This window comes from Nanorana parkeri, unplaced genomic scaffold, assembly GCF_000935625.1.
Source record: "Nanorana parkeri isolate BGI_ZX_2015 unplaced genomic scaffold, ASM93562v1 scaffold7, whole genome shotgun sequence".
Taxonomy (NCBI): domain Eukaryota; kingdom Metazoa; phylum Chordata; class Amphibia; order Anura; family Dicroglossidae; genus Nanorana; species Nanorana parkeri.
This window is the reverse complement of record NW_017306275.1, coordinates 4,316,386-4,328,097: the sequence shown is the minus strand read 5'-3', so window position 1 is coordinate 4,328,097 and position 11,712 is coordinate 4,316,386. Positions and strand designations below refer to the sequence as shown.

The 11,712-nt window shown below is 39.9% G+C and overlaps 1 protein-coding gene across 1 annotated transcript in view; it reads right to left on the bottom strand.

Annotated features, from left to right (window-relative positions):
• Window positions 1-5,022: 5,022 nt before the first annotated feature.
• The window catches only part of RAB12 (RAB12, member RAS oncogene family), a 34,370-nt gene continuing 27,680 nt past the window's right edge, over window positions 5,023-11,712 (bottom strand). The window contains exons 5-6 of the mRNA XM_018553583.1: window positions 11,078-11,182; window positions 5,023-6,313 (exon numbers count right to left, since the gene is read on the bottom strand). Of these exons, the coding sequence (XP_018409085.1) occupies window positions 6,200-6,313; window positions 11,078-11,182 (219 nt within the window). The 3' untranslated portion in view covers window positions 5,023-6,199. The remainder of the gene's footprint in view (window positions 6,314-11,077; window positions 11,183-11,712) is intronic.

Below are 11,712 nucleotides of genomic sequence, written 5' to 3'. Positions count from 1 at the left end.
ATTACGCCGCACATGTTACATATCGCCGCGAACGTCGGAGTGAGAGCAATAAGTCTAGGGCCATCAATCACTGATAACACTAAACTGATGAGCGGTAAAAGCTTTTAAAGCGTCGCCCATGGCCAATTTTGGGTACGGTAGTTTTCTGCGATTCCGCGGGTGCGCGCAATTTTAAAGCTTGACATGTTTGGTGTCTATTTACCCGACCTGACCCCGCTTTTTATATTTTACCAAAAAACTGGGTAATAATAAATGTTTCCTAACATAATGTAAAAAAAAACCTTTTTTTCCCAAAAATTTTCTGTAATTTTTCCTAATTATAGTAAAATATAAAAACCCCAGTGGTGTTTAAATACCACCAAAAGAAAGCCCTATCTGTCCCCAAAAAATGATATAAAATTAATTTCAGTACAGCGTTGCATGACGGAATAAACATCAGTCAAAGTACCGCAGCGCTGAATACTGAAAAATGGCCTGGCCGGGAAGGGGGTCTAAACACCTGGTCTTGAAGTGGTTAGACTTAGGGCTTTGTTCACACCATGTCCATTGAGCTGTGTTTTTCTGAACACTATCACACAACTAAGAACAATTATTTCAATGTGCCCTTTTCACATCATACATGTGCAGGGGTGTGCAGATAAGGGGCACCTATCATTGTTTTGGTGAATGTAATTTATTTATTTTTAAACTGATGCTCAATATAGTGGAATTACTCTTTAAGTAAAACCTACCATAGGAGAAATATGCCTGCAGCTACTGAAGCAGGGGATCAGCATGAAAATCAGTCAACTAGCATTTTCAGAAGGAAATGTCAGGAATGTTTCTTTCAGAACAGTTTCCCTTTAAGTAGAATCTAAATATGGCAAACGTATACAGTATAAGAAATCAAGTCACTGTATTATGAATTCCACAAACTTTATCGAGACTTAGATTTTTTTTTAAATTTATATTTGGGAAAACTAGATGGGGAACAGACGATGGGAAAAAGAGACTTGATTCAATCCATACACAGGTATATGTAGTCAGGGAAACGTCTTAATTAAAGAGGCAACAGGTGTCCAGCAGTGACAAAATGGCAAATGATTGGCAAACTTTATATTTATTAACTTATAGATTTGCCAATATGTGATTTTACTTGTTCATGACTATGCTGTGTAATCTACATACAGTGTGTTAATGAATTCAATATTCACTGCCTGACCTCCAAGGAAAGCTCTTTTTAGGCTCCATTCAGCGGTTTTCCACGCATACAAAAACGCGCTAAACATAAAAAACTATGCATTCCAGTGTGCATTGTTCACATTAGAACAAAAAGGAGGATACTTGCTGCATTCCTTACCCTATGGATATGCAGACGGGTGCTTGAAATGACTGTGGATGGCGCCGGTACATGTAGATATTTGAAGAACGTCACCAGCACACCAAATCAATGACTGCATCAAGTGTTCATTCATTGACATATGCTGACTCTCGGTTGCAAACGCTTTCGGGGCCAGGTAGGGTCCCCTTCATCAGGCTCAGAAAGCCTGATGAAGGGGACCCTGCCTGGCCCTGAAAGCCCATTGTTCACATTAGGGCAACGTACGCACGTCCTGCAAAAAAGTCAGAGCGTGATTATTTTGACGAATTCTGTGCGTTTGCCGCTATTACTATAGCCACAAATGCGCGTAATCCACACTTATGTTAAAATTTGTGTTTTTTCGAGGCCACACGGTTTTCTGTGCGAGAAACCACACAGAAAACGCAAACACCATATGTGAATGGAGCCCAACTGTTGGCCTCTAGTATTAGGAGTGCTGAGCATTAGTGAGTGTAGCACACAGGATACTGTGTGATGAAAGACTGCATAGCGTGGTTCACCAAAGCCGTAATCTTCTGCAGGATTTGAGTGACCTCTGCTGGAAGAGTTAAGCATGTAAGAATAAAAACTGGTGTGATCTTTTTCTCTTTTTTTGTTGATATTGGTTTGTGGTTGCGGTGTTTTGTAGTGTGCATGTCGGAGTTTATTTATTACAAGTATTTATACAGTGCCGCCAATTTTTACGCAGTGCTTTACATAACATCAGTCCCTGCCCTCAAGGAGCTTGCAATCTAAGGTCCCTATATCATATGCATGCATAAAGGGCCAATCTAGACAGAAGCCAGTTAACCTTTCAGCATATCTTTTGGAGTGTGGGAAGAAACCGGAGGAAGCCCACATAAGCTCAGGGAGAAACATGCTAAATCTTTGCAGATAGTGGCCTGGCCAGGATTTGAACTAGGGACCCTCAGTGCTGCATGGCAGAAGCTCTAACCACTACGCCATCTATATTCAATTGTCATGAAACTCCCACGTAATTAATTATACAAAATAAACTAAAATCCTGTCATATAACTCATCAAGTCAAGCGCAGCTTTACAGTAAACTTGTCACAAACCAGTTTAAATTCAGCAAATTATAAAAAAAAATATAAAGAGATCCCTTGACGTGATAAACCATCGTTGACTGATAGAAAAGCGAGGGAGATGGAAGGGACAGGGCCACGCTCAAATACTGTTGGAATTTAGGTAATATGCTAATATGACAGGGTGTCAGTAGATACGTATTTACAATATGGGACAATTGTCTAGGAAAAGTAGCTGCAATGTTTTGAAAAAAAGAAACAAAAAACAAAACACTAGAAGTGTCCACTGAACAAAGGTCTAATGAGCATGATAAGCATGACATATAGGTGACCTCCTTTTATAACTGACCCAAGTATACTCAATGTTCCTTCTGACATCAACACTGCATGCTTGTTCCAGGGTAGTAGGTCAAAGTATTACAAGACAAGACCATTAGACAGCAATAGGTCAACACCACTTCACAGATGTTTCTCTCGCAAACTGAAGACTCCATTTTCACGAAGGTAAAAATACATCTATAGCAATCGGGGTCTATGAAAAAAGAGTTTGTGAGGATACATTTATACCTATGGCAAGTAAGAATGTTGTGTTAAACAGCCTCGCGTGACAGAGTGCCAGTACAACAGCAAAATTGGGAAACGGGGACAGAGCGTTGTCACCCTGCAACAGGAAGTGCCTGAACAAGGACCTCAATGGCAAGATCACCAGGTATTATTTGAATGTTTATTTTTTAGGTACAAATCTAAAAATTACTTTTCAATTTACATTAAAATGGCAACATTTATATAAGAATGAAGTGATTGGGTTTACATATACTTTTAATACTCAAATCTAGTTCCACTTTTGCAAAAAAGAAAATTTCACTTAAAAACCTTCATTAATAAAAACTTACCAGACCTGATGAGGTCTTGATTGAGGAGACACGCGGAGTGTTTATAACTGCTTACTGTTGGATTTTTATCATTGTATACTCTTGTAAGTATTTTTCATAAAGCTTTTTAAGTGTTTTTATTGGTGTGCACTATGGTGTGTACTTGTTTTTATTTATGATCCCGCATCTTGGGGAGAGCCAGCTGAGCAGATTTAACATCCAAATGGTTGTAGATCGCTGGAGACCAGAGGGATTCAAGCTGTATAGTCGAGCTTGAAATAGGAGCCATCATGGTAAACATCAGCATTATGAGACCTGTTTACAGGGTCATAGCAGAGGATGAGCGTCACTGAAAAGGGTTGACACTAAAAGACACTGACTGAGGTGGATGTGTGATTTTACTGTTTGCAGTTTTTGACACATTGTATTACCATTGTATATATAGTCACATTGTTTTTATTGTAGCTCGGCGCTATATTGTTCTATTGCAAAATAGTGGGCTATGGCCTGCTATATATTGACAGCACAGAGCCATGCTGCAGCCAGGAAAGATCCCGTCAATGTTGTTGGGATCCACCCCATTACCTGACTGACAGCTGGCTCTGCCTCTCTAGAACCAAAGCCAGCTGTGCCTGCCCCTTTTCCGGTCTGTTCTTCCAATGAGCACTGGAGGAATAGAAAGGGAGGGGGGAATCACTGCAGGGAGAAGGCAGTGAACTGAGCGATCAGTGGTTTGTGATCACTCAGTTCACAAGCTATAGAGCCAGTGTGCATGCATCTAACTATGGGGATGAGTGCATTTCACTCTCCCCATAGTTCTCCTTCAACTCTTTTTAATTTACAATTTATAATGATAGAGAGAACACCTATTTTATGTTTGTTATATGTTCCCATTCACATGCATACCTTTTTTTTTAAAAATATATTGCTGCTTACCTTTTTTAAGTGTTTTATACTTGTCTAAAAATCCTACCTAGCTTCCCCCTTGTTTAATGTTAAGGAGGGGGCTGTAGGTAGTTACGTTTACTCCAATTAACCCTGTGTGTACTGTGCTGGGTAATCTCGTTATCAGTTGTAAACTAGATTCAAACACTCTGTCCTCACAAAGAGTTAGTAGCATTGAATGTTAATGAGAGGACGATTAGTCTGTTCCTCTACTTCCACGTTCAAACCGCTCATAGTAGCCTGGAATCTGCACTAAAGCCTTCACAAAACAGCTAAAAGGTAAGAAATACATTGTTAAATTTTTTGGGTATGGTGTGTGAAATGGGAACACACACACACACACACACACACACACACACACACACACGTGTAGAAACACACTAAGCATTTACATACCAAAATGAAATGTGGTACATTACAATGCTGCACATTTATAGCAGCAGTTAAATTATGTTTAAGGGATGTTTTCAAACCAAAAGATGGATTTAGAAGGATAATTTTTATTTTTTTTTACCGATCTTGGATAGATATGCAGCTTCCCTTTCGATGCCCAATCCTTAACCGTTTTCTATGCCGATGCGTTGTCACTTGATTGAAGAAGCTGAGACTTGCATCTTCTTAAACTGTTAAATCTATGTTGTCTTATATGATGCTAATATGTTTTTTATATGATCACCACCCTCCTTTTGGATTTTCTACCATTGACTGTTATGCATACCTTTGTGGTGGTGGTGGTTGTGTATTTTGCTTGTTTGCTATTTAAACTAAATAAAACTTTTAATCATAAAAAAAACCAAGAGAAAATAAAAAGAATACAAACATTCATAAATAATAATAAAAAAAAAGTTTATTTCACTTCATTAGTTAGAAATACTATCTTGATTCCACAAGGACACATTATATAAATGCATTATCAGTCACTGTTTCCCCATACTGTATTGTACAGTGCATTGAAATAGAGAGATATCAAATACATACTTCACAAAACCACCATGATTCGAAGAAAGTGTGCCATTTAGGTGTATGTTATGCCTTTTCACCCCCAAAAAAACCCCAAACCACCCATAAAAATCAGCGAAGTCAAAGCTCAGATTAGTAAGTGTATAGAAAAAGTACATTGTTTTCTGTCCTGTTGTGAGCCAATGCAGAGTGGAAAAGTGATCTTTTTTTAATGTAATAGTTCCCAGTAAGCCCATTATTTGGAGTGTGCAGTGAGGTCTCAACAAAATTAGTAAACCACATACGTTTTATCCTTCATCAATTACCCTTCATACCACACAAAGGATCCTGTGCCAGAAAAATGTAAAAAAGAAAAAAGGGGGAAACTTTGACAGCTCAAAGTGTTAATCAATAAGAGCAAATGCAAAAATGTGGAACAGAAATAGATCCTTCAAACTATTCAGACGTTAATAAATACTTGAAATAAAATAAACTACTGGAACAAACATTAATACTTGTGGCAGATCCAGTAATCCTATAAATGCTACAGATTACAATTGAAAATTGCACTGTATAATAAACTAAATATAATACTGTATATGGAAGCATTTTTGGAGATCTTAAATATTTAAATATTTTGGAGTGATAATACATTTTGCAAAGCACTGTATATATGTTTAGATAAAAAAAAAAAGAGAAACAAAAAAGTTCGGTAGCTGGCAGCCTGATTTAACATTGGAGCAGAAAATGTCATGACTTCAATACTACATACTACACAACTAGTGGAGCCTGAAATAAAGTGCTTTGCAGGAACCACTGCGGTACAGCGCTTACAATAGCCAATCCCTTTACTCCAGAGGCCATTGATATTAGTGTGCAAACTCCCAACTGAGAAAAAAAAGAAACGCTTTCCAAACGCAGAACTATTCTCCGTCTGCTGCTTACGTATTTACATATTTTACTGAGTCAGAAGTGCAAAATGGGACCTTCCAAATGATTGTAAGACAGAGCACAGGAACCGAGTGTCACTGTGCCACTTTGTGGGGGCACCGAAGAGAATCAGCAGCACCGGACTGGAGGTCGAGGTGGTGGCAGTTCTGGAGGAACTTCTGGCTCTGGCTGGAGAGACAGGATGCTGTTGGAGAGCTCATTGCGCATTATATCCAGAGGCATCTGCAGGAGACACAGAAGTAAGTACAATGCTTTGACCTTGTGATCTAAGTATATCAGCTGAGAAAAGATAAGGTAAAATCAAACCCATCAAGGCTGTTCTGGCAGAAAGAACATACTGCTTTCCAGTTACTAATACAAACCGGAAACATCTATAAGTAAACTTATAGATTGGCAACCAGTGGTCAAAGCTCACATTAAAGTGATATTAAAGGAGATCTATGAGGTGAGTGATTTCTACTCATTCTCATAGTTGGAGCCGACCTGTGACAAAGAAGCTGTCGGCTCTACAGATCGGGAAGTGAGCAGAAACATGCACCGTTCCGCTCACTTCCCGATCGTCTGCCTGCAGTAAACGGTGACTGTCAGTCACCGCTCTCCACAGGGATTTCCCCCCCTCCGATCCTCCAGCGCTGAGTGGAGGAACGAACGGAGGAGCGGGCGGGCACAGCTGGCTCTGCCTCTAGATAGGCAGAGCCAGCTGTCGCTCACGCAGCTGGGTGGGTCTCAGCAATGTCGGGCGCTCTCAGTATATAGCGGCAATAGCACGTGATATACTGAGCTTTGGGTCACGGGACGACGCCAGTATATGTCCTCCTGTGACCCTAAAGAAAATTATGGGGAAAAACACTTGCGCCATAGTTCTCTTTTAAAGTCAAAAGGGTTTTAAGCTATTCCAAATGCTGATTAAATCACCTACAATGAATGCTGCTTCTTGATATTTTAAGTTTTAGTTTCCTGCAGAATCAGCTGTTTCCCTGAGCATTGGCTCCTGATATCCTATTTTAGGGTGGCTCATCTCCCTTGAAGGGTCCTATGAAGCCATCCTTGTGTGTAAATCGACAAATGCACAGAATGTCCATGTGCCCATCGCACTCGTGTAGTTAATTTTTTGATCGGTGCCATGGTAACCCACAGATGGCGCAGTATCAAACAAGAAAATATATAGTACACCGACACTCCCAAATTGCTGAAAAACTCAATCTCTTTATTGACGCATGTGCATGATTTCACATAGTAGCGACGTTTCGGGGTCACGCAGGATCCCTTTCATTGGGCAAAACCATGTTCCAGTACCATCTCTATGCAGATGACACTCATATCTATCTTTCTACTCCACAAATCACCCCCTCAGTGTCCTTGCGTGTCACTAATCTACTAACTGACATATCAGTCTGGATGTCTCAACACTTCTTAAAACTCAACCTTTCAAAAACTGAGCTTTTGATATTTCCTCCCGCCCGTGCTTCTTCCCCCAACATTTCCCTTGAGATTCATAACACAACTATCCAGCCCTCCACCCATGCCGAGGTCCTAGGTGTCATCCTTGACTCAGACCTTACCTTTCTTCCCCATATCCAATCACTATCCAAATCCTGCCGCCTTCACCTTTGTAACATCTCCAAAATATGCCCCTTCCTCACCAATAAAACCACAAAACTACTCATCCACTCACTTGTTATCTATCGTCTTGACTATTGCAACTCCCTCCTCATTGGCTTACCTCTACACAGGCTATCCCCCCCCTTCAGTCTATCGTGAATGCAGCTGCTAAACTCATTCACCTAACCAACTGCTCAGTGTCTGCAACCCCCCTCGGCCAATCAAACAATTCATCCCCACACAGCTACCTCCTCATGTATCACTTCCCCCTTCCTTTTAGGCTGGGTTCACACCTAGGCGTATCGAATATGCGCGTTTGCTGCGCATTTCGTGTCGCGCAATTCGAGGTAAAAAAAAACACGCGACAAACGCGCGTTTCCGAGGGCTACCTGGCTGTATCCCAATGGATACGCGCAACAAAAACGCCCCAAAGAAGCTCATGTACTTCTTTGGGCGTAGGGCATTTTGTAGCGCGTTCATACGGCCTGTAATACGCACAGGTGTGAACCATACCCATAGGAAATAATGGGATTTCGGTGTTTGAGCGTTTTGCAGAGCGTAGGAACGTGCTACAAAGCGCCCAGGTGTGAACCGGGCCTTAGATTGTAAGCCTTCACGGGCAAGGCCGTCCTTACCATCTTGTCTTGAATTGTATTGTGATTGTAATGTCTTCCTTATATTGCTAAGCGCAAATTGTTGGCGCTATATAAATCCTGTATAATAATAATGTAAAGTGCATGAACAAACACATAATATAATAATGTTCTACCTTTATTGTATCACATGGTTTTGCCTGATGAAGGGAATCCTGCATGACCCCAAAACGTCGCTACTACTTTTCAGCGATTTGGGAGTGCCAGTGTCCTATACATTTTCTCGACAAACACACAGACATGGCACGGGACAAGACACTCCCGTCCTCCCTTCTATAAGCTAGTAGATGAACAGCTGCTGAAGACTGCCCAGTTCCTTGTGATCTTGAACTAGACAGGAAGTTCAGGGAGGTGGAGCTGAGAGAGTTGGAGCTGCTCAGAAACATGATGACTTAAAGTGCTTGGTCAAAATGTAAAGAAACGATTTTTTAGGGGAATGTATATTTGTTTGATCTGGATTCATCATTGGAAAAAAGTTTGAGAGTTTAATACTACTTTAAGTCATAAAAAAGGTTAATGGTAATTTTTTGTCCATATAATATAATCTACTTTATGGTTATTAGGCCCCCCCACCAAATACTACTAGAGCAGTAGGAAAGCCAGAGAAAAGAAAAACAGTGAAATAACATATAGCATGACAAAAACATTATGCATTGTTTGGATGGGAGACAATCACAAGGATATGGTGACTAACCACAGATTTTAATATCACAATAGATGTATGCTAAGAGAAAATAGTGGCCTGCCACTGCTGATCTCTTGTACTAAAACTTCCTTCTGAAGGGGGTCAGTAATAGCTGTTTACCGGTTTCTCCCAATACAGCTAAATGCAATTGTTCCCTTAGTGGGCAAACCAATGTTTTATCCAATGAAGGGATTATGCCATGCATTTTAATAGTTAAATTAGAAATAAAACAAAGGCTTCGGGTCAGTGTATGTGTTAAAAGGTTGCCGTGCCCAAATTCCCATTTTCTATATCTAACTTGCACTCCAGCTGTTGTGAAACTACAAGTTCCATTATGCATTATTACTCTAACATTCACATGCATGACCTGAGGCAGAAGCAATTGATAGTTTCACTGCAGCTGAAGTGCCGAGGTTGACTGCCACGGTTTTAGTATCATAAACTGATACATTACTAGCAATAAATGAGCAAGAAGTTTCCAACCCAGTCCATTTATACTCAATGATTACAAATATTCCAGTCAGAAACACTACGCAATTGATGCCAACCTGTATCAGGGAAAAAGGTTTCCAAACTTTACTCCTCTACCGCCTTCATCTGCCGCTGGCTCCCTTTAAGAATGCTATGCAAGTACTGACTTTTTTACATGGGGCTCAGCGCACCCCCCACCCCTCCATGTAATAACACATCGGTAGTAAGGACTGCCAGGGGTGTCATTTGTGTCTCATACCAAAAATACCAGTTTTTGAAGAGGCTGTTTTGGGGGTGGCTGCTATTTGACCCCCCCCCCCCAAAAAAAAAAACAAAGGAGAATTTAAAAAGTAATAATTTCTTTTATGCAAAGGGATATCACAAGGTGAGCAAAAAGTAAGAAATTCACCAATAAAATGGGAAACATCTTTTGCCCTCTGCCAGTCAGCTGTTGTACGATTGTGGAATCAGTTCTGTGATTGTTAGAGGACTAAGTGCTGTGTGTTTTTCTGCCATTTATTAGAACAACCCCATTCACTCTGCTGCTTAGTGATTGGGTATGGCAAGTCGGCTGAAGACTTGCCAGCTCACTAGTGAGGTGTTATACAACATTTCTAAAATTAGGAGTCCAGGGTAAAAACAGTTTAAAACAGTGCAGGAACAACAGCTATTAGTTCCAGTGCTGCTTTAAAACAGCCCCCGAGTCAGTGGCTCTTGAGGCCCTCCCAGCACTAGTGTGAGAACTACTGGCTGTCAGTGACAGCCTGGAGCCAGAACTAAGCCCGGAAGCTGAAATAATTAGCTCCTGGGCTTATGAAGCTTCTACACATCACTCTATAGGAGCACTCTGTTGAAGCAAATGAAAACACAATGGTTCCACACTGTGCTAACATTGGGAATGTAGTTAGGTCACTGCACTTCTTGTCAGTAGGGAGGCTCAGGCAGAGCTGTTGCAGCTCTGTCCAGCCTTTCCCTACAGCGGTATATCACTGCCTAATTGCGGCAAACGGTTCACTATTAGAAGTGATCTAAAACATCTCTCCTGAAGTAAACTATGCATGCATTCATTTGGGGCTCTTCTGCTTGGTTACATAAAGGTTCACTAATATGATATAATTTTAAATCAGCAGACCAATAGTTTATATTCTGTGGTAAATATTTGGGGGTGTGCAAATTACAAAAAGGTTGCTTTGGGAAAATTACAGGAAAGTGCATTGTTTTTCCAATTCCTTACTTATTCCCAATAAAATCCAAGAATATATTACAGGATATACATTCAAATTTGGAACCAAAAAAAGCCCCATCTGTCCTGAAAAAAACAATGTATTATTTGTTAGAGTTGAATACAAATGCTAAAAGGTATAATGTGTACAGAGTCAACACATCGATGAAATTTAAATTTTAAATAAATTCAAGGACTTAATAAGATTTAGGGAGAAAAAGACCTGGGGACTCAAGTAGTTATTATGATACAGAGTACTACCCTGAAGTGTGCAACAATGACAAAACCAATAGAATGGATTTATATAACTTTTCCTTGTGTGTTCCATTTAAAAGTAAAGCAACGAAAAGTACCTTTTTTAATATGTCATCAACCAATTTCAAAAAGATTTCATCTACATTAAAGTTGTCCTTCGCACTTGCTTCACAAAACCGCATGCCAGTAATCTGCTGTGTAAACTACAAGATATAAAACAAACAATTGATATAAGTTATATAAAACAGCTGTACAGATCATATATAATATGTAAAGGATAACAATATTACCCATACAATCTGTTCAAGAGCTACATTTTAGTTTAACCACTTCAAGACCAGGTGTTTAGACCCCCTTCCTGGCCAGGCCATTTTTCAGTATTCAGCGCTGCGATACTTTGACTGACGTTTATTCCGTCATGCAACGCTGTACTGAAATTAATTTTATACCATTTTTTGGGGACAGATAGAGCTTTCTTTTGGTGGTATTTAATCACCACTACGGGTTTTATTTTTTATTATAATTAGGAAAAATTATTGAAAATTTTGAAAAAAAAACGTTTTTTTGTAACATTATGTTAGGAAACATTTATTATTACCCAGTTTTTTGGTCAAATATAAAAGATCAGGTCACGTCGGTTAAATAGACACCAAACATGTCAAGCTTTAAAATTGAGCGCACCCGCGACATCGCAGAAAACGACGACAACCAAAATTGGCCATAGGCGACACTT